At 35.7% G+C, this 24406-nt stretch overlaps 1 protein-coding gene across 1 annotated transcript in view; it reads left to right on the top strand.

The window, feature by feature from the left end:
* PRORP (protein only RNase P catalytic subunit) overlaps positions 1-24406 on the top strand; it is a 133583-nt gene that overhangs the window by 33535 nt on the left and 75642 nt on the right. Inside the window, exon 5 of the mRNA XM_008694130.2 lies at positions 14856-14963. Within this exon, the coding sequence (XP_008692352.1) occupies positions 14856-14963 (108 nt within the window). The remainder of the gene's footprint in view (positions 1-14855; positions 14964-24406) is intronic.

The raw sequence follows: 24406 nt of genomic DNA on the forward strand, positions 1-24406 counted from the left end.
TTCCTTTTATTGTACCTATATGAAGTGATGTTGATTAAACCTGGTGTGGCAATCATCTCACAATGTAAATTGAACCATCATACTGTACATCTAAAAGTTATACAGTGATGTATAGCAGTTATTTCACAATAAAACTGGAAAAAAGAGCATAGACCATCATTTATTAGTCTGTGCTGTCCAGGAAGAAGGAAAAACTGTTACAAGGTAGGTGCCGGGGGCTTCAGGCTCATGTGAGGACTACTCCACCGTCTTCAAACATAGTTGTTTTGTTGTCTTCTGGCTTTTGTGGTTCCCAGCTTGATTTTTGTTGCTCTGAGGTCTTGTGGCGCACATGAGAGCATGGATTTCTAGCTTTTGAATGCCAGGTCCACCACTTACTAGTTCTGTGACCTGCCTGACTTCTCTGTGCTTTAGTTTCCTAATCTGTTCAGTTCCTAACCATTTTTAGGAATGAGAGAGTTAATAGATGAAAAACACTTGGAATTTTTGTTTTTCTATACTTTGTGATCTACATGGTACGTGGAAAATACTCTAAAAGTCTTTCTGTTATTATTTGGCTTGATGTACATAGGATTTCTTTCTTTAACCTCAAAATTAAAAATTTTGTGGGAAGAGGACTAGGTGAATTTTTTTCCTTAAGTTTTCCTTGAATTTCATGAATCCTTAAAGACATAGATTTTTTTTTTTAACATTAGGAAAGGTTTCTTGTTTGTTTGTTTTTTTTAATGATTAGTTCTCATCTTTTTGTTCTGGTTTATTCCTCACTGTTGTGAGTCTTAAGTTGTCTCTATTCTCTGTCCTTTGTATCTGTAATTTTTTTTCTCTTAACATTCTCTCTTATTTCTTTTCCTCTGCATTCTAGTAGAATTTCTCAGCTTTTGTGCTGCATCTCACCAAATCCATGTTCTAGTAAATTACTTCTAATCTTTACTGCTTTGTAGATTTAAATTCTGCGTTTCGTTTTTTCTTGCATTTCTATTTTATTTTTGCCAGATCCCTTCGCATTTCTTGCAGTTCTCTCCTTAAAGCTTATTGCTCTTCATAGATGCAACTGAGCTTGTCCTCAATAATAAATAAACAATAAAAAAATATGTCCTTCATCTCCTGAGTTTTTGTTGTTTCTGAGGGCTTCCTCCCTCTTCTTTTGCCACACTACCCATTCTCGCTGGCCATTTCACCCGCTCTGGTTTTCTCTAGCACCTGTGTGCCAATGACTTACAGATATATATACCTCCAGCCCTCACATTCTCACCGAACCCCAAACTTCCTGTTGGGCATCTTCCTGAATCTTCAGTGACAGGATAAGAGTAGTAAACTGTTTTATTCTTTGTCTGTAAATGTCTATTTGAATGATAGTTTAATTACATAGAATTTAATATTTTCCCTCAACACTTGGAAGATAGTATTGCAATATCTTCTGGTCTCTATTTTAGTTACTGTGGAGACATTTGCTTTCCATCCAATTTTTTTTTTTTAAGTTTTATTTTTTTAAGTAATCTCTACACCCACTGTGGGGCTTGAACTCATGATCCTGAGTTCAAGAGTCCCATGCTCCTCCAATTGAGCCAGCCAGGTGCCCTATCGGTTCAAGATTTGTTCCATATATCATCTCTATCCTCCTCATTGCTCTTACATTTTTTTTTCACTTCTATTGTTTCATTATGATGTGTATGTATGAATGTATTTATTTTTCCTGCTTGGGATTCCTGCTTCCTGAATCTGAGGTTTCATATCTCGAATCACTTCTGAGTAATTCTCAGCCCTTGTATCTTCCAAGTATTGCTTCTCCTGAAACTCTTATTAGCCTTTTGTGGGACCCTTTCACTCTCCTCCATGTCTCTTACTCTTTCTTTCATATATTTCATCTCATTGTATCTCTGAATTGCATTCCGGGTAACATTTTTAGATCTGTCTTCTAATTCACTACTTCTTACCTCAGATGTGTCTGTTCTCTCTACGTTTCGTTTACAGGTCTTTTTCCCCATTGTTTCAATAATTTACAGACCACAAAATTCACCATTTTAAGTGTACATTTCAGTGATTCTGAGTAAATTTATATACTTGTGTGGCTATCACCATGACTCAGTTTTAGAATACTTTTTTCATGCCACAAACTTTCATCATGCCTTTTGGAGGGCAATCCCTGCTCCTACCCCTAACCCCAGCAACCGCTGAGTTCCTGTCTGTCTCTGTTGTTTTGCCTTTACTAAAATTTTCATATAAAAAGAATCATATAATCAATATTTTTTTGTCTTTCACTTAACATAATGTTGCGTATTTGTTTTTAGCTATTTTAAATTTAGTTTTAAATATGTTTTTGAGTTTCTGTTACATGTATCAGTGGTTCCTTTTGATTACTGAGTGTATTCTAGTGTATTAATACCTCACAGTTTGTTTATTCACCACCCGATGGACATTTGGATTTTCTCCCATCCGTTTAGTTTCCATTATTTTAAATTTTTGATTTTAGAACTTCTCTTTTAATTTTTTTTTCTTCATTCTTTCCTGGCTTACTGCTTTTCTTACAGTTTTGGTTCTTTTTTTATGTTTTAATTATTTTTCATACTTAGTTTATATTGCCTCTTAGATTTCTCTCTTCTTTATCCTGAATTCTTTAGGATTTAACCCTTCTCTTGTGTCAGAGTGTCAGAGGACTCACGCATGGTAGATTGTTTAGTCTTGTGTTTTATAATTTTAAATTGGTGAGTTCAGTTTTAGAGGGACTTGCTCTGTCTGTGAGAATCCCTTTGTTGTTTGGATTGTTGATAGTGTCTCTCCGGAGAGGTTTTCTGTTAGCTTCTGCCAAGCGTCCAAGGGATATTACTGGATCAGAACCAGGTTTTTGTTTTTGTTTTTATAGTAAGTTCTACACCCAACATGGGACTTGAACTCATGACCCCGAGATCAGGAGTCACATGTTCTACCAGCTGAGCCTGCCAGGCACCCTTGGTCCACAACCAGTTCTTGTGTGATTTCTTGGTGGCGCATCATGAGTTTTGTATCGCTTAGTTTGTCTAAATTTGTACTCCAACCTGTTTAAAACACAAGCCTGGAGTTTCTTTTTGTTCAGGGATTTGTTTTTCCCTACTTAGATCCTTGGTAGAGATAGAGAAGGTGGTGTAGTGTGTTTTGATATCATTGTTCCTATTTGTAAGGTTCCTCTTTTATTCAGGAGTTCACTTGCAATTTCTCCCTTCACTGGGAGTTTTGATATATCTCCAGTTCCCATGGGGGTATCAAAAGCCAAGCTCCTGTTTGCTTATACCCATCCCATTTCTTTTCTTCTCTCCTAGACAACATTAGCATCAACCTTTATCCTTACCATTCTCATTTTCAGATTTGGCCTCATCTCTGGCACTGGGAGATTTCTTTCTTTCTTTCTTTCTCACAAGTTCAACCATGTGTAGGTTTTTTTTGTTGTATTTTATACAGCCTTTTAGATACTTACAGCAGGAAAGGTTTATTTTGTTGTTTTTGTTTTCATCTTACTGGAAGCAGAAAATTCAGATAAGATTATAAATATTTAAAAATAAGATAGTATACTATGGTAATTATAGCTATAATTACTAAATGAAAAATATCTTCTAAAACATAACTTGCTATTAAATAAGTATAAGCTTTCTAAGACTATAAGTTGTTAGATTGCAGTGATATTTTCCAGACATATTTCATTTTTCTCTGGCTACATTAAGGCAATCATTTTAGTGTTCTTTTTATTTAGGATTTATTTGTATCTCATGGTATAAAGAAGGCACACAAAGAAATTTGGCCATTGGATGCAGAGATAGACTTTTTATTGTGGTTCCCATGTTAAGAGCAGTGCTTGCCACCAAAATAGCTGGTATTCCCCTGTTTTTCCATATCCGCTATGACTAAAGCCAGTTGTTTTAATACTCCCTTTCTTCTGATCTTTGGAAAATATAATCTGGTTGTTGTAGTACATTGGATAATAATTAACATGTTAAGTTCACTGTTTCTTTTATGATGTAAAGTTTTGAGTAGTCCTGTTTCCCCTCAGCTGCTATTCTAGAGTAGGATGTTAACTCAATAAAATAAATGAGAGGGATGTGTTTTGAATTTCCTCCTGGGATTTGTATCAAAGTCTCAGAAGTAAACTACCATAAACATGGACCATCATTCCAAAAAATTGAAGAGTTTTAACCTCCTCTAAGTGGCAAGGTGAAAAAGAAGTTTTAGCATCTCTTTGGATATCAGCTATTGAGAAAAATCAGTTGCTTAACCTCTTTGCCTTCTCATCCATAATGTAGGAGGAGTAATAGATAAAAGAGTCGATTTTTACTGCCAGGTATGTTTTGAGAGTCACTTAGAATTATGAAGTCAGCCCTTTGGCGGCAGGTGCTGGAGTTACCTCTAGAATTCATGTGTCATGTGTAAGGCAGGAGCTGTTCCATTCTTTTGTCTTTGGCTGCACGTATTTGGGTCATTTTGCTACTCATTTGTGATTAGGTAACAACTACAAAACAATAAATATCAGCTCTGCTTCTTTGTTCCTAATACGTTGAATAAGGTAGACAATTTAAGACTTTTGATTAGCTGTTTTAGAATCGTTTTAAATTTATTTACTCTTTCCCATATTGTAGTAATAAGAATTGACTTTTTAAAATTTAAACTTAAAACGTAATACATAAAGACTTTATACTTATTCTTTGAGCTTTCAGATTGCCCAGTTGTTAATCCTCAAATGTGCAAAGCTCTCTGGTGTTTAACTAAGGGCCTGGCTGCCTAAAAGGCTCTTCCTCAGAAGCATGGTTGATTACTTCATTTCATTCAAGTCTTTGTTTAAATGTCACCTCATTAGAAAGGCCTTTTCCTTTCACCATATCTTAGGGGCTAGGAAGAGTGGTGCTAACACCCTAGGTTAGGATGTTAATTTTTCATTAAGGCACTTTTCTGTACCTAAAATTAAATATCTGTTTATTATCTTGGTATTGCTTGTTTCCTTTACTAACATGTAAATTTCTTTTTTTAAAAAAAGATTTTATTTATTTGTCAGAGAGAGAGAAAGAGCTAGCGCAGGCAGAGGGAGAAGCAGTCAGAGGGAGAAGTAGTCTCCCCGCTGAGCAAGGGGTGTGATACAGGATTCGATCCCAGGACTCTGGGATCACGGCCTGAGCCAAAGGCAGATCCTTAACCGACTGAGCCACCCAGGCATCCCTATATGTAAATTTCTTGAGCTCAATAAATTTGTTCACAGTTGTGTTCCTAAGAATAAGAACAATATTTGGCACAGAGTAGGTGCTTAATGAAAATCTGTTGCTTGACCAAGAGAATGTATTACAAACTTGTGGTCTATGGGTAGAATCTAGTCCATATATATTTTTTATTTGGGCATCCATCTTTGTATTTTACTCTTTTTAAAAGTTATTTGATAATATTTCAAAATGCCAGATTTTTTATTTTCCTTGAAAAATTATAACTCCTAAACCTGGGTATTTACTTTTGTGTGGCAACAATTAGCTGGACTGAGCACTGGGCTACTCCCTTTATAAAGGACCTACATTCTCTAGTTTGTTAGTCTTTAAGATCTCTTTCTATAGAATCTTGGACAATGAGACTTACATCATTTGCTATTTATCTTTTTGCCTGCTCTGTTATGTTTCCTTAGACTTGGCCCATTTTACTTATTTATGTCACCTGCCTGATCCCTGTAGGCATTTGAGTTAACAACCTTTGTTGCAAGTCATGGTATTTATAATTCCTGTGCGGTAACACTTTTCAGATTTAAATTTAAAAGTATAAAATGGGTAAAGATGATTGAAGTCGTGACTGTTATTGAAGGAGCTGTAATTGAATTTATAAAACCTATATGTTACAAAAATGAAGAACTCCCTTTAGGCCAATGAGCACATGAAACAAAGCTTGACATCATTAGTCATTTGGGAAATGTACATCAAAACCACAATGAGGTACCATTTCACTCCACAAGCATGACTTTAATAAAAAAACACATACAATAACAAGTATTGGTGAGGCTATGGAGAAATTGGAAGCCTCATACATGGGAGTTGGAAATGTAAAATGGTGCAGCAACTTTGGAAAATAGTCTGGCAGTTCCTCAAAAAGTTAAACACAGAGTTACTCTTACTACGTATGGTAACTCATGGCAGTTTCCCACGTAAAACTTGTACACAAATGTTCATGGCAGCATTAGTCATAATAGCCAAAAAGTAGAAATAATTCAAATGTCCATCTGATGAATGGGTAAATAAAATGTGGTATATCCATACAATGGGATATTATTCAGCAATAAAAAGGAATGGAATACTGATTTATGCTACAGTGTTAACAAACTTGAAAACATTATGTTGAGTGAAAGAAGTCAATCACAGAAGACCACATATTTGTATAATTCGGTTTATATGAAATATCCAGAATAAGTAAATCTATAGATACAGGAGATAGTTTAGTGGTTGCTATGTGGTAAGGTAGGGAAATGGGGATTGACTGCTAATGAGTATGGAGTTTCTAGTAGGAAAGCCAGAATATTCTAAATTAGACTGTGGTAATGTTGCACAGTCTGTGAATTGCATACTTTAAATGAGTGAATTGTATGGTATGTGAATTATGTATCAATACATTTTTTTTCAAAAGAACTTCTTTTGTTAATCAAAAGATTGGTGGATTTTCATACCCCAGATCATTAGCCAGTCTATAATCAAATACAATCTAGCAGCAGTGTTAGAAAGAAATAATTATTTAAATTTACCCTCTATTAAAACAGTTAAGCTTGCAGATTTGTATTGCCCTAGGCCATAGTTAGTATGCTGTCTCAGTAGGTCAGCTCTTTCTCTGTTATGCTTTATCAGCATGATCTACTCAGTGGCTTTTTAAAAAATATTTTATTTATTTATTTATTTATTTATTTATTTATTTATTTAATTTATTTGAGCTTGAGAGAGAGAAAGAGAGGGGGAGAGAGAGTGCACATGGGTGCAAGCGAGGGGAGGGAGAGGGACAAGCGGACTGCTGAGTGCAGATCCCGAAGCTGGGCTCCATCGCACGATTGTGAGATCATGATCTGAGCCAAAATCAATAGTCAGACACTTAAGCAACTGAGTCACCTAGGTGTCCCTACTCAGTGGCTTTTAAGTGCAATGATACAAGCTTGCTTAGTTTGAAAAGTGAGCATCTTGGGAACCCATAGGAAGTATTACAAGGTAATAAAGTATTACTCCCCAGCTAATAACATTTAGTAAATGGAGCTTTTAGTAAAGGGGAAAAACCAACCCGGCGTCTTGAATTTTTCTGTGTATTCGACATGGATCAGGAGGATAATCTTTGGATGGGATTTTGATGCACATCCTATGATTGCACAGAGGCTCTTGAGACTTGTCTTTCAAACAAACCATCACAAGTATACCCTTTTCCATTCTATGGTTTTAAGGGATTTCCAAGTCTTGTAACATAGAATATCAGAACTGGAAGGAGACTTTATTAGTTATCTAGTTTAACTCTTGATTTTTACAGATGTCCATTTTGCCGGTTATAGTGAACCACTTAGTTTGTCATACTCCTGAGGTGAATATAATGTAGTACTAAGAGCAGCACCAGAATGATACATTGGAAGTGTAGTAGGAAATCCTTTCCGTGTTAATTAGTGGAATCTGAATTTTAGAAATTGAGTTGCACTTGTTTTGTTTCCCTTGGTTCATTCAGACTGAAACAAGAAATGGCTGTATTGTATGCAAACTTCTAATTCTCCTTGATAGTTTTATTTCCATGTTAAAAAAAGAAAAGTATTCCTATTGCGACCGATATTTAGTTAGTTGTGATATTAATTGAAACTTTCTAAACATTTTGTAGGAAATATTTTTGAACAGAGAAATTTTTTAAGAAGTGTTTTGCTGAGTAGAAAGGAAAGAGGATGGTCCCATACAACTGGAGTTGGCAAGGATAAAAAAGCTAAAGATTTCAGGGGCGCCTGGGTGGCTCAGTCGTTAAGCGTCTGCCTTCGGCTCAGGGCGTGATCCTGGTGTTCTGGGATCGAGTCCCACATCAGGCTTCTCTGCTGGGAGCCTGCTTCTTCCTCTCCCACTCCCCCTGCTTGTGTTCCCTCTCTCGCTGGCTGTCTCTCTGTTAAATTAATAAATGAAATCTTTAAAAAAAAAAAAAAGAAAGAAAGAAAAGCTGAAGATTTCAAGTGAGAAATGAGATCATGCATGTGCATCAATGCTTCTTTTCTTTTTATTTATTTTAAAATTTTTATTTATTTATTTGTCAGACAGAGAGAGCACAAGCAGGGGGAGCAGCAGACTGTTTATCTGCTGATGGGCACTTAGGTTTTTTCCCTGTCTTGGCTACTGTAAATAATGCTGCAGTAAACAGGGGTGCATATATCTTTTTGAAATTCATGATTTTGTTTTCTTTGGGTAAATACCCAGAAATGGAATTACTGTATCACATGATATTTCTATTTTTAATTTTTTGAGTAACCTCCATACTTTTTGCCATAGTGGCTGCACCAATTTACATTCCCACCAACATTATGTGAGTGTTCCCTTTATTCACGTCCTCACCAACATTTGTTGTTTCTTGTTTTTTTTATACTTAGTCATTCTGACAGGTGTGAGGTGATACCTCACTGTGGTCTTGCAGGTCCGTGATAATTAGTGATATTGAGGAAGTTTTTATGTGTCTGTTGGCAATCTGTATGTCTTCTCTGGAAAAATATTTATTCAGGTTCTCTGCCCATTTATAAATTGGATTGTTGTTTTGGTGTTGAGTTATATGAGTTCATTATATGTTTTGATCAATGATTATTTTTTCCCTGATTTTATTTATTTGAAAGAGAGAGAGAGTGAGAGAGAGAGCAGGAGCAGGGGAAGCAGCAGAGGGACAGGAAGAAGGAGGCTTCCCACTGAGCAGGGAGCCCAAAATGGGACCCGATACCAAGACCCTGGGATCATGACCTGAGCCGAAGGCAGACGCTTAACCAACTGAGCCACCCAGGCACCCCTGGTCAATAGTTATTTTAAAGACAAAATATATGTTAGTAGTAGGATTTTGTTTCTTTTGTTTTTTAATGAGCTTTATAAAGGTATAATTTACATATAATAAAATTTGCCAGTATACAATTCATTAAGTCTTGAAAAATACATATGGCTGTGTAATAATCTCCATAATCAAGATTTGAGACATTGACATCGTCCCTAAAAAGTTCCCTTGTATTCATTGCAGTCAGTTCCCTCTCTTCACTCCCTGGAACCATTTATCTGCTCTCTCTCGGTATAGTTTTGCATTCAATTTCATATAAATGGAATCATACAGTAAGTAACTCTTTATGTCTGCCTTTTTTTCACTTCGCATAATACTTCAGATTCATCTGTGTTTTTGTATATATCAGTGGTTTTTTCTTTTTTGAGAGAGAGAGTGTGGGGGGGGGTTGGGCAGAGGGAGAAGANNAAAGAGAATCTTAAGCAGGCTCCACACTCAGCACAGAACCTGATGCGGGTCTGGGTCTCAGGATCCTGAGATCATGACCTGAGCCAAAATCAAGAGTTGGACGCTTAACCAACTGAGCCACCCAGTCATCCCTATCAGCAGTTTCTTTTTCTTGATAAATAGTATTCCATTGTCTGGATAGACTACATTTTTCCCCATTCTTTCACTAGTAAATGGACAGTTGAATTGTTTCCACTTTGAGGCGATTAGGAATAAAGCCACTATTAATTTTCATATATAAATCTTTGTGTGGATGTATATTTTCATTTATCTTCTTTGAATACCTGTAGGTGGATATTATTGAGTTGAAGAATAAATATATGCTTAACTTTGTAAGAAACTGCCCAGTTGTTTTCCAAAGTCGTGGTACCATTTTACATTCCTACCAGCAATGTTTGAAAGTTCCAGTTGCTCCACATACTTTCTATGGTCAGTCTTTAGCCATTCTACTGGTGTATAATGATATTTCCTGTGGTTATAAATTTTCATTTCCCTAATGACTAATGATTTTGAGTAGCTTTTCATGTGCTTATTGGCCTAAAGGGAGTTCATCTTTGTAATACTGATACAATAATATTATCTAATCCACAGCTGATACTCAGGTTTTGTCAGTTGTGCCAATAATGTCCTTTATAAACTTTTCCTTCCCCCATATCCAATTCAGGATCACACTATGATGTTTAGTTGTCATGTTTCTTTGGTTTCTTTTAATCTGCAACAAAAATCTGTTTTCTCTGTCTTTATGGACTTTGACTTAAAAACCCACAAAAACTGTAAGCCTGCTATTTTGTAGAATGCCTCTCAGTTTGGGTTTATCTGATACTTCCTTGTGATTGGATTCAGGCTGTGCATTTTGGGGAAGAATGTTCCAAAAATGCTGTTACATCTTTATCAGAGGCGTCATATCAAGAAGCACGCTATGTGAATATTGGTGATGACTTTATGTGTTGCCCAAGAAATTTCTTCCTATCCTGATCTTGTGAAGAATTCTCTTTTCTTCTAGAATTTTTAAAGTTTTGGTGTTTAGGTTTAGATTTATGATTAATTTCAAAATAATTTTTGACTGTGATGTGAGATAGGGGTTGAGGTTTTTTCCCCCAACTTTTCCCCTTGTTACCTTTCTTGTTTTTCTGTTTTCTATTTGTTTGATTCTGCTCTTTATTATTCTATTTTCTTTGAAATTTAATTTGCTTTTCTTTTTCTAGCTTAATGTAAAAACTTAGATCAATGATTTAGACCTTTTTTTTCATGTAAGGATTTAAAGCTATATATTTTCCTCTAATTATTGCTCTTATGCAGCCCACAAATTTTGATATTTAATATTTACTCTCTTTCACTTTGTTGAAAATATTTTCTCATTTCCTGTGTAATTTCTTTTTTGACTCCTGGGCTATTATTTAGAAATATTGGGACTTTTGGGGTCCCTGGCTGGCTCAGTCAGAAGAGCATGCGACTCCTGTTCTCAGGGTTGTGAATTCAGTGCCACATTAGATGTAGAGATTACTTAGAAAATAAAAATATTAAAAAAAAAATATTGGGACTTTTATAGATATCTACTGCTGTTGGTTTCTGGTTGTCTGTATGTGTGAGTGATCAGCAAACATACCTTTGAGATTTTAATATTTTGTGTTATATGTGCGTATGAAAAGAATAAATATTTTGCTGTTGTTGGGTGTAGGGTCCTTTAGATATCCTCATTGATTTTTTTCCTACTTGTTCTATCAGTTATGAAGAGAGCAATGTTGAAATTGCCATCTATAATTGTAGACCTAACTATTCCTTGTTTCAATTCAGTCAAGTTTTGCTTCATATATTTTGAAGTTTTTTTCTTATTTATTAATGTGACTTCCTGATATATTGAGCTTGTCATCACTATGAAGTCTCCCTTTTTATTTTTGTAATACTCCTTTTCTTGAAATCCATGTTGTCTAACATTAACGTTGTCACTGCAACTTTCTTTTTTATTTATTTTTATTTTTTAAAAAGATTTTATGTATTTATTTGAGACAGAGAGAGAGCACAAGTGGGGAGGAGGATCAGAGGGAGAGGGAGAAGCAGACTTTCCACTGAGCAGGGAGACTGACGTGGGGCTCGATCCCAGGACCAGGACCCTGGGATCATGACCTGAGCTGAAGGCAGATGCTTAACCAACTGAGTCAGGGGCCCCTGTCACTGCAACTTTCTTAAGCTTACTGATACATATTTTCCCCCTACTTTTTATTTTGAGTTTATCCATATCTTCATATTTTTAAAAGATTTTATTTATTTATTTATTTGAGAGAGAATGAGAGAGAGAGCAAGAGAGAGGGGAGGGTCAGAGGGAGAAGCAGACTCCCTGGTGAGCAGGGAGTCTGATGCAGGACTCAATCCTGGGACTCCAGGATCATGACCTGAGCTAAAGGCAGATGCTTAACCAACTGAGCCACCCAGGTGCCCCATATCTTCATATTTATGGTATATCTGTTATAAACAACATTTTTGGTAGGGTTGAATTTAAATATTTTATTTTGTAATTAATTTTCTATTTATCCAAAATTTTTTTTGTCCCTTTGTCCTTCCTTTCATGTTCTTTTGGGCTAATCAAATTTTTTTTCCACTGTTTCATTTTATTCTTCTGTTCACTTTTTATCTATACCTTTTCTGCATTATTTTTTAATGTGTGACTTGGGATTACAATATGAACCCTTAACGTAATCTAGTTGACTTAGAGTTTATATTGTACCATTTTACATAATATGTAGGTACCTAGCCAAAAAAAAAAAAAAAAAGAAGTAGGTACCTAGCAGCAGTAGAATTCCATTTACCACTTCCTGTCATTTGTGCTGTTGTTGTTACACATACCACATCTGCATGTTTCATTTACCTGTGATTTATCCTGCTTTGTGTTTCTTTATTTTCACCCTTCCTTGTGTTTGCTCTGCTTCTTGGGTCTGTAAGTTACATTTTTCACCAAATTTTGGGGAAATTTTGGCCTTTATTCAAGTATTTTTTTCTACTCTTTTCTATCCTCTCGTAGACTGTAATTACCCATATGTTAGTCTGTTTGACATTATCGCACAGGTAGGTTACTAAGGCTTTATCTTTTTTTTCAATCTTTTTTTCTTCAGATTGTATAATTTCTATTGCTCTATGATTCATGTTCCCTGTTCCTTACTTCTGCTATCCCTAATCTGCTGTTAATGTCCATCTTGTGAATATTTTATTTCACATATGTGCTTTGGGTTCTAGAATGTTCATTTTTATAGTTTACATTTTTCTGTTTTTCCTTCTTTGATTTCATTACAACTGTATTTTCCTTTAAATTCTTGAATATATTTAGAAGAGCTACTTTAAAGTTCTTGCCTGCTGACCAGTGTCTAGACCTTGATTGATTTCTGTTCATTTCCTTTTCTCTTGACCATGAGTCATATTTTTCTATTTCTTCTAATGTTTATTAATCTTTTTTAAAAATTTATTTATTCATTTGAGAGAGAGAGCTCAAGCACGCGAGCAGTGGTGGGGGTAGAGGCAGAGGGAGAGGGAGAAACAGATTCCCTGCTGAGCAGGGACCCCAATGTGGGGCTCAGTCCCAGGTCTCAGAGATTATGACCTGAGCTGAAGGCAGACACTTAATCATCTGAGCCATCCAGGTATTCCTGTTTATTAATCTTTTAATCATATATTGGACATTGTGGGGAACACAATGCAAAGGCAAAAGATTCTGTTATCTTTTCCCAGAGGTTACTGATTTTTTGCTTTGCCAGGCTGTTAAAGTTGGTTAGACTCTTAACACAGACTCTGCCATCTTTGTAGTGAGTAGTAACTGAAATCTCTGCTCAGGTCTTTTAAGTCTTTCATCTGTTGCTTTTTTGCTGGGCCCACAGAGTCTTCTGCACGCATGTAGAAATAAGAGTTAGCCAAGGATTTGGGCAGAATTACACAGACTTTTGTGGTTCCCTCCTTCGTAGCATCCACTTTCTCACTTTCCAGGCTCTCTGACATCCCTAAATGCTGTCTTCTGATTTCTCAAACCAGTAAGTCTGCAGTTTTCTGCTTGATTTCCAGCCCCCTCTGTCAACCATGCTAACTGGAGAGTACCCTTTGGGGAAAAGCCATATATAGGCACATTTCACCTGGCACAGTTCCTTTCTTTTTTGGTTATCCATAGGTAGATAACAAACCACCCAAATGTAGTGGCTTTAAACAGAAACACTTATTATTTTTATTATTATCTCTCGTGGTTCTTGAGTTTGATTAGATTCGGTTGTGTGGCTCTTGCTTGGGTGTTCTACCATTGTAATCAAAAGGGGGCTGAGGTCGTCTTGAAGTCTTCCTCATTCTCATGGGTCTGATGGTTGATGCTGGCTGTTCGATGGGACTCAGTTGGACTTCAGGTAGCCACAATGTCTTTCAAATTTTGCGTTCTGTTGAATTTCTGCCTGCTTTTGGTCATTCTCTAGTGCCTTCAAATAGTTGTCTTTCATACAGAACTTATATTATCTGATAGTCCAGTACAGACTACTCCATCATTACCAGTAATGGAACTCCCATTCCTCCTTTTCTTTCCTCCATAGCACTCATCACACTTGACATTTAATATATATTTTTTAAAGATTTTATTTATTTATTTGACAGATATAGAGACAGCCAGCGAGAGAGGGAACACAAGCAGGGGGAGTGGGAGAGGAAGAAACAGGCTCATAGTGGAGGAGCCTGATGTGGGGCTCGATCCCATAACGCCAGGACCACGCCCTGAGCCGAAGGCAGACGCTTTAACCGCTGTGCCACCCAGGCGCCCCCATTTAATATAATTTATTAACTTATTTATTTGGTTTATTTTGTGTCTCCTTCCACTAAAATGCAGGCTCCATTAGAGTTTTGTCTCTTTAGCAATTGCTGGGCACATAGTAGATGCCCCACAAATATTTGTTGAATATTTCAACTCTTCAGAATAGCCAAAAGTAAGCAAAATCATCTTGATGACCAAGAGGGACTATTATAGAGCCTTGTTCTTTCAACACTGTTGGGCTGGTAGACTAGGGTATCTGAGGTTTATATCTCCTTGGCTTAAGAGCAGGTTATAGAGAATTTGACATTTCATTTTCATCATGACTGCCATGTGGGTGAATTTAGCAGGCCAGAGCTGGTTACGGATCAAATGCAATTAGCATGTGGAAGTGCTCTATGAAGTGTAAAGCGCTATGAGATTATAAAGCATATCAGATAATTCCATGAAGTAGCATCTATTAGTCTGGTCTTTTCAGATTTCATTTCAAAAGTATTTTTGAGTTTGCATATTTTTAAGGGATTAATATTTTTACTTACTGGAACAATAATAAAAGTCATAGCAGTGTGTTTCTAATAAAGTCCTTGCTAAGTTCTTATTAATATTTTATCCGGCTTTTCTTTTTTAGGAACTTGAGAGATTTCAGAACTTTGTAAAATGCTGTCCTCCTTTTGATATCGTCATCGATGGGCTCAATGTTGCCAAAACATTTCCTAAAGCTCGTGAATCTCAAGTTGTAAGTACAAGTTTTATATTGTTATTCCAAATCTCTAGAAATATTTATTGTACTTATTTGTGATCTTCCTTGGGTCTCTTAACTCCCCATTTTTCCTTCCTCTAAAAATAAGTTCCTAAAGGTGTCACAGTAACTAGCTGCTTATCTAAGAGTCACTGTTCTCGTCTCTGGCAAGTAAGTGGCTCTTCTAGGAGGGCCAAGAGTGATTAAAAAGTCCACATAATAGGGGTGCCTGACTGGCTCAGTTGGTTAAGTGTCTGACTCTTGATTTCAGCTCAGGTCTTGATCTCAGGGTCATGAGTTCAAGTTCTGTGTTGGGCTCCACGCTGGGTATGGAGCCTTCTTTTAAAAAAAGTCCCTATAATAAAGGGCCATATCATGCCTTTTTCTTATATAATTTTTAGCTAACCTTCTTCTACATCTCTACTCTTTCTTTGGGTTACTCTATCATTTCCGTGTGTGTCACATTCTCTATTTGAAATTTATCAACATAAACTATCGAGATATTAATGTATTTGTTTTTTCCAAACAGTATGCTCATAAATGAATCTAAGCAGTTCTTTTTTTGTAAGGTAGTCATTTGAGGTTCTATCAGTTTATAAGTAGTTTCTAATAGGAATATCATGATTTTTTTATAGCAGTAGCGAGCAATTATTTTAATCCCCTTTTTATAGATAAGAATATTAGAAAAGTGAAACAAACTTTGTATAGCAAATCCTTAGAAAGCAGTCATAGCATCAGAATTCTATTGTAGAGAGCTCCTGGGTTTCAAGCTTGTGGCTCTTTTCTTTTCTTTTTTTTTTGTTTAAGATTTATTTATTTGAGAGAGAGAGAGCAGGGGGAGGGGCAGAGGGAGAGAGAGAATCTCCATGAGGCTCCCTGCTGAACGCAGATCCTAACAGGGGGCTTGAACTTACAACCCTGATCATGACCCGAGCTGAAATCAAGATTCGGATGCTTAACTGACTGAGCCACCCTGGTGCCCCCAAGTTTATGGTTCTTATCGCTGGCAGGTTTTGGCCATTCATCTGTAGTTAATCTGTTATTTCTTAAAAATTGCTGCCAACTTAAAACCTGTTTCTCAGAGATGCTACTAGTCCAGTTTGACCATTTATACTCAGAAAAGCTTACAAGTACTCAAAGCACAAGGTTGGTTTACAGAAATTTCTTTATATGCCTTTCCTTTATGTTTGTGCCTACATTTTTGTGGTCAAGTATGTAGTTTTCAATCCTTTATTTTTTAAAAAACACAAAAACAAGTTGAAAATATTTTGTCTTTTAGGTGCTTGAAGGGATCTTTGAGGCAGTAATATTGACAAGGGCAAAGTCAGAAAATGAAACATAAAATTGCTATCTCTAATGCATGGTGGAGCTCAGAATCAGAAGGGCTCATTCTAAAAAGTTCCTTCTCTAATCTGTGAGAAGTAAAGTTTTGTTATTTGTTTACCTTTGGTTTGATTTTCAGCTTCACACAAAGCACTAAAAATTGACTTGCCAGAAATATATAGCCTACATTGGGTGAACATTTTTGGGGAAAGTAACACATTGAAAATGATGTAGTGGATACATCCCCTTGCGTTATATGAGAAAAAATTTGCACATTTGGAAAGATCCTAGCAGATTTTGGCAAATGAAGAGGCAAAGAACAAATGATTGACCAGTGAAATCATGGGCATCTACCACTGCTTTTAGTTTTTACTCTTCAAATACTTTAATGTTAGCAACACTTTATGTGACAAGTAATTGTTGTTACTTAGCTCTTCAAAGCACTGTTATCTTTGGCAGAGTGCACTGACATTATGTTTGGGAAACCACAGCTCAGAGGCTCAGCTTAGAGATGCCACCTGAATAAGGAAGAAGGAAAGATTTCCTTCTCAAGTTTTTTCTCAAATCTCTGAAGCTAGAGATTTGTAAAAAATAAAGATATGTCATATTTGTCATAGACCTCTCTCTCTCTCTCTCTCTCTCTTTTTTTTTTAATAAATCTATTGTCAGGCCCTTTTGTGGCTTAGTTTTATTCTTTAACACTTTCTAGATTGTCAGAACTAGCTTCCCAGTTTTTCCATTAATCTTTTAAATAGGATTTTAGTTTAGAAGTTAAGAATAAGGATTTCAGGGGTGCCTGGGCGGTTCAGTCAGTTAAGTGTCCAGCTCTTTTTTTGTTTGTTTGTTTGAGAGAGAGGGAGAGAGATCACAGAGGGAGAGAGAGAAGCAGACACGCTACTGAGCAAAGAGCGCAACGCGGAGCTCGATCCCAGGACTCTGAGATCATGACCTGAGCCAAAAGCAAAGGCTTAACCAGCTGAGCCCCCCCGGCGCCCCAGGCATCCAGCTTTTCATTTCCATTCAGGTCATGATCTCAGGGTTGTGAGATCCAGCCCCATGCCAGCTCTGTGCTATTTGTGGAGCCTGCTGCTTAGGATTCTCTCTCCCTCTGCCTCTCCACCCCCTTATCCCCCCACCCCTGTGCTCGCTTGCTCACTCTTTCTCTCTCAAAAGAAAAAAAAAAGAAGAAATAAGATTCTAGAGTAAAGAGCTTTTATGGTTTGAGCAAATTACTTAACCTCTCTGTGCCTTAGTTTCCCAGTGTGTAAAATGGAGAGAACAATAATACCTATCTCACAAAGATGTTGTAAAGAATAAATGAGTTAATATATGTAAGCATTTGGCACATTGGAAATATGTAATAGGTGTAACTATTATTGTGATTACTGTTCAGATTAACTTCCTAACTGGAACTGTAATTCTTGCTTTCAGTAGACCCTTATTTGGTGGTTTTTTTCCTGTCGGGTCATCTGTGTCAATAGAGTTAAAAGAAAATGCAAAGCTCTACCCTAGTATTAGACTCAGTCTAGGTAAGGTACTCAAATAATAATTGAGAAATGAAGCCAGTATCATCAAAAACTTAAGAAAAATTTTAAATATGATGAGTTTAAGAAATTTTATTTTTTTCTGATTATAAAAGTAATGTACATAGAAAATTTGGAAATTACAGTAAAGAAGATCATATATAACCTTATATTGAACAATAACCACTGTCAGTGTTTTATTACCTTGCAGTGTTTTTTGCTTTTCTTACCTAGTTGAGCTTCACCTTTGTAAATAATTGTATATCTACATTTTAATTTATAGTTGTTGAAAGCTCTCAATAAAAATGAAATTATAAAAGGAGTAGAAGAAAACATGTACTTTTAAAAATATTTGAGGTGAAAGCACCTTGAAAGCGTATATAAAATCTAGGAGCCCTAATGGGAAGAACAGAGAAGTTTACTAGACACTAAAAAATACTGTAAACATTGTTAAAAGATAACAGCAAAGAGAAAAAATTGTTTACAGCACATGTGACAAAGGGCTAATTTTCTGACACTACCATTGTCTCTTATAAGCCTATAAGAAAAAGATGAACCATCCAGTAGAAAAGTGATTTAACTTTATTCATGATTATAGATACTCAAATAAAAATATTTATATTCCAGATTGGCAGATTTTAAAAAGTTGGTTGTATCCAGTATTTTGAATGGTTTGGAGAGGTGGGGAGAAGAGTATCAGTACAGTATTTTTGGTGGATGATTTGACAACAACTCTGAATACCTAAAATGTTGAAATACTCCTTGTAGGAACTGATACATTGACACAAACACATAAAGTTATATTTCCAGGTATGTTAGTTAAGCATTGTTGGTAAGCAGCAAAGTCTCATTAACCTAAATATTTATCAGTCTAGGTCCTGATATATATTGAAATATCCATTTTATTTATTTTTTAATTTTATTTCCAGTATAGTTAACATACAGTGTTAAATTAATTTTGAGTGTACAATGTAGTGATTCAGCAATTCTGTACATTACTCAGTGCCCATCACGATAACTGTACTCTTAATCTCCTTCACCTCGTTCACCCATCCTCCCATGCAGCTCCCCTCTGGTAACCATCAGTTTGTTCTCTATAGTTAAGAGTCTTGAAATATCTATTTTAAATGAATGAGGTAGATTTGTATGTGCTGATACAGAATAATAGCCAAATAAGTATAAGAAGCAATTTGAAGAATAATAAGCTTATATAGCCCCACCTGTTAAAACAAAGTAAAGGATTATCCGTATAAATGTTTGTTAGCTAAGTCTGTATATGCCCAGAAGTTTTCTAGAAACTACATAAAATCTTAACAATAATAAACTTTTGGAGGTGGAGATAGAGTATAAGAGAGTGAGAGGATTTCACTTTTTCATTTGTCTTTTTCAAATTTTCTTTCACAATGAGTATGTATTACTTTAAAATAAAAAAGCAAACCACCATCAGGAAAAGAAAAAACTGAAGAGGCATTCTTGGTAAATATTCTAAGATAACTATATAATACTTTGTATCTTATGGATGTACCACAACTCTAATCATTTCCCTGTTGATGGGCGTATTAGATTGTTTCCCGTTTTTCACTACAGTAAATAGTGCTTGGGAGATCTCTGTGCAGCTTTCAGATGATTTCTTTAAAACAGATTCTCAGAAATGGAAGTCAAAGAGTGTGGATATTTTAAGGTCCCAGTACATATTGCCAAATTGCTTTCCAAAATGATTGTAGCAATTTTTACTCCTACAAAGCCTCGGAATAGAAGTTTCTTCAAGGTTACTTATTACATGATTGCTGCAACTATTGAGCCACATTTGTGCTGTGAATCTGTTATGTGAAAAGAGCTGGACAGGTTCCCCACCACCATCATTTTTTAGATTTACAACATTTATTAACAAAATTAAATAGTCCAGAAAGGTAATATTCTTGACTAGTTAAGATATTCTTGATATGTCTACTTTATTTCTGTTTCTTACTACAGTCACCTATAAGCATGAATAAAGGAAATATTAGGAATCCTATTTCTGTGTGCCTTAAGCTTTTTCATCTTTGTGTGAAGAAGTTTCTGGATTTTTTCTGTGGAATAATGCACAGATAATTTATGTTCTTCCCATGAGCTCTCTGTATAATACATTACAAATTCTTGGTCTTTTTCCATTTAATTATTACATATCCAACAGTGTTCTCTGTAAGTCAGCTCATAGATAAGAAAAGACCATTTTTACCTTCATTATTTAGGGAGTAGCACCGTGATTGTATATCTTGGCCTAAGGGCCTACAGCTTAGGAGTGACAGAGGTCAAGGAGCCAAAAATAAGTTCTTGTGAATTTATTTTCTCAATTTCCATATACGTCTTTTTTGTATTTTAATTTTTTGAAGCCAGATTATGTCTTATATATGATGTCAGCAGAAACTTGTGGAGTTGAGACTTATTGGTGGTTGTCATTGCTTGGGTATATGCAAATTTAGCCATCCGTACATAACATATGTCTATCCATCCACTTGTCACCTCAGTTGAGTAGTGGTATTGGCAGCTCTGCACAGTTTAATATTAACCTTAATCTGAACTTTAAATATTTGCTGAAGGTTTTCTAACAATGCAGTAAAAGGTAGTGGTAATTGACACATTTTTCGGAGTGAGGTACAGAATTTTTAAGCAAGGAGAAGTTGTTGTAACTGATTTTTGCATTTTGAAAAGCTGTCACTCAGGCTGCAAACTTCTGCCTGCCAAAACCTTCTCATGTAGACATTCAAGTCGATTAACTTACTTGGTAAATAAGAAAAAATTGTTTACAGCACATGTAACAAAGGCAGAATGGCAAAATTCATTGAAAGAAAAAGCAATAATCAATGTGGAATACAGGTAATACCCCAGTATCTTCAATCTGTCTTTGCTCTTGGTCCTAGAAGTGATATAAGAAGTAAAGATGACGAACACAGGTTCTAAGGAGAGCAGTATGTAATTTGTACAGAGCTGTTACGGCCAAAAGTGATTCACAAGAGCCTTTAACTTAGATGTGAAGGTTTATATTTAAATGTTACTTGTGATTCTGAAAAAAGAATATGGTATGGAAGAGTATGGATTAATATATGATTTTGTTGTTTACTGAAAAAGAAAATTTTTTGCTGAAAAGTTATTATTAAATGAATATTTAATCTGTGTTTTATCTTAGAGTTTCTGGTGTCTTAATACAATTACAGGATATACTAAATGAAAATGGGGATCGTAAAGTCCCAAGTTAGATTTCACTTTGGGCATAATTTAGGGTCTTGACCAAGTCATACCTCAATTCTTTCATATCTGCATTAGTATTCTTTTTCTTTTATTGAGATGTAATTCATTATTTCAGCCTTTTAAAGTGTATAGTCCAGGCGCACCTGGGTGGCTCAGTCGGTTAAGCATCTGACTCTTGATCTCAGCTCAGGTCTTGATCTCGGAGTCGTGAGTTCAAGCCCCACATTGGGCTCCACCCTGGCATGGAGCCTACTTTAAAAAAATAATAAAAATAAGTAAAAATTAAAAAAATATATGAAGTGTACAGTCCAGCTGGTTCTTGGACTTTTGGCTAAGGTCAAGTGTAAAGTGTTCAATCCGGTGGTTTTTAGTATATTCACAAAGTTTTGCAACCATTACCACTATCTAATTCCAGAATATTTTCATACTCCAAAGTAACACCATACCCATTAGTAGTGACTTCCAGTTCATTCTTCCTCTTAGTCCCTTGGCAACTACTAATCTGCTTTCTGTCTTTATGGATTTGCGTATTCTGGACATTTCGTATTTTCATTTAGTATGTTTCCAGAGTTCATCTGTTTATAACATGAATCACTATTTTATTCCTTTTTATTGCAAAATAATATTCCTTTGTATAGATAGGCCACATTTTATTTATCTGTTCATAGTTTGTGGTATTTGGGTTGTTTCCACTTTTTGGCTATTGAGAATAATGTTGCTGGGAACATTTCACATACAGGCTTTTGTGCGGATATTTTCTTTCTTTTTTTAAGTTGCACAGAGAACTCTATTGACACTGAGGAATTACCTTCCTGAAAGGCATGGATATAGATTAAATGACCTTTTCAGGTAACAACCTTTTAGAAAGTTTAATCTTGATTCAAAGGCCAAATCTAGAAAAGCAAATCATTTTAGAGAAGATAAAACAGCTGAATCCGGCCAGTGAACTGAATATTCAGTGAACTACCCCTTTTTAGAAAGAAATTTTAATTTTATTTAATGTTTTTATCATGATAAGTGTACTCTTTAATCCCCATCACCTATTTCACCCACCCCCCTCACCTCCCCTCTGGTAGCCATCAGTTTGTTTTCTACAGTTAAGAGTCTGTTTCTTGATTTGTCTTTCTCTCTGTATTTTTTTTCTCTGCTCATTTGTTTTGTTCTTAAATTCCACAAATGAGTGAAATCATATGTATTTGCTTACCATTATGCTCTCTAGCTCTATCCATGTTGTTGCAAATCACAGTGTTCTTTTTATGGCTGAATAATATTCCATTACAAACACACACACACACACACACACACACACACACACACAGACACCCCCCCACATCTTCTTTATCCATTCATTTATGGATGGAGATGGACACTTGGGCTACTTCCATAGTTTGGCTATTATAAATAATGCTGCAGTATACATAGGGGTACATGTATCCCATTGAATTAGTGTTTTTGTATTTTGGGAATAAATACCCCAATACCCAGTAGTGCGATCACTGGTTCATAGGGTAGTTCTATTTTTAATTTTTCGAGGAACATCCATGCTGTTTTGTACAATGGCTGCACTGGTTTGCATTCCCACCAATAGTGCTAGAGGGTTCCTTTTTCTCTACATCCTTGCCAACACTTGTCATTTGTTGTGTTTTTGATTTTTGCCATTCTCACAGTTGTGAGGTAATATCTCATGGAAGTTTTGATTTGCATTTCTCTGATGATCAGTGATTTTAAGCGTCCTTTCATGTGTCCGTTGGCCACCTGTATGTATTCTTTGGAGATATGTCTGTTCATGTCTTCTGCCCATATTTTACTTCTATTATTTGTTTTTGGGTACTGAGTTGTATCAGTTCTTTATATATTTTGGATACTAACCCTTTATGGGATAAGTTGTTTGCACATATCTTTTCCTCATTCAGTAGGTTGCCTTTTAGTTTTGTTGACTGTTCCTCCACTGTGCAGAAACTTTTTATTTCGATATAGTCCCAATAGTTAATTTTGCCTTTATTTCCCCTGCTTCAGGAGACCTATCTAGAAAAATGTTCTATGGCCAATATCAGAACAATTACTGCCTATGCTCTCTTTAAGGACTTTTATGGTTTCAGGTCTCACATTTAGGTCTTTAATCCATTTTGAGTTTATTTCTGTGTGTGGTGTAAGAAAGTGGTCCCGTTTCATTATTTAGCATGTAGCTATCTTGTTTTCCCAACACCATTTGTTGAAGAGACTGTATTTTTCCTGTTGTATATTCTTGTCTGTTTTGTCAAAGATTAATTGACCATATAATTGTGGGTTTATTTCTTAGTTTTCTATTCTGTTCCATTGATCTATGTGTCTGTTTTTGTGCCAGTACTCTACCACTTTGTAATATAACTTGAGGTCTGGAATTGTGACACCTCCAGTTTTGTTTTTGTTTTTCAAGATTGCTTTGGCTATTCAGGGTCTTTTAAGGTTCCGTACAAATTTTAGGATTGTTTATTCTAGTTCTGTGAAAAATGCTACTGGTATTTTGATAGGGATTGCATTAAATCTGTAGATTGCTTTGAATAATATAGACATTTTAACAGTATTTGCTCTTCCAACCCATGGTCGTGGAATGTCTTTCCATTTCTTTGTGTCGTCTTGAATTTCTTTCAGCAGTGGTTTATAGTTTTCAGGTCTTTCACCTCTTTGGTTAAGTTTATTCCTAGATACTTAATTGTTTTTGTGCAGTTGTACTTGGGATTGTTTTCTTCATTTCACTTCCTGCTGCTTCATTATTAGTGTAAAGAAATGCAGCAGATTTCTGTACATTGATTTTGTATCCTGCAACTTTACCAAATTCATTCATCAGTTTTAGTAGTTTTTGGTGGAGTCTCTAGGGTTTTCTATATACTATCATGTCATCTCAAATAGTGAGAGTTTTACTTTTTCCTTACCAATTTGGATGCCTTTTATTTCATTATGTTGTCTAAATGCTGTAGCTAGGACTCCCAGTACCATATTGAATAAAAGTGGTAAGAGCAGACATTCTTGTCTTGTTCCTGACCTAAGGGGAAAAGCTCTCAGTTTTTCCGCCTTGAATGTGATGTTTGCTTTGGGTTTTTCACATAAGGCCTTTATTATGTTGAGGTATGTTCCCTGTAGACCTACTTTGCAGAGGTGCTTTTTTTTTTTTTTTAATGAATGGATGTTATACTTTGTTGAATGCTTTTTCTGCACATATTGAAATGATTGTGTGGTTTTTATGCTTCTCTTATGGATGTGACACTGCACATTGATTGTTTTGTGAATGTTGAATCACCCTTGCATCCTGGGAATAAATCCTACTCGATCGTCTTTTTAGTGTATTGTTGGATTCAGTTTGCTAATATTTTGTTAAGGATTTTTATC

This window comes from Ursus maritimus, unplaced genomic scaffold (assembly GCF_017311325.1).
Source record: "Ursus maritimus isolate PB19 unplaced genomic scaffold, ASM1731132v1 scaffold_36, whole genome shotgun sequence".
Classification (NCBI taxonomy): Eukaryota; Metazoa; Chordata; class Mammalia; order Carnivora; family Ursidae; genus Ursus; species Ursus maritimus.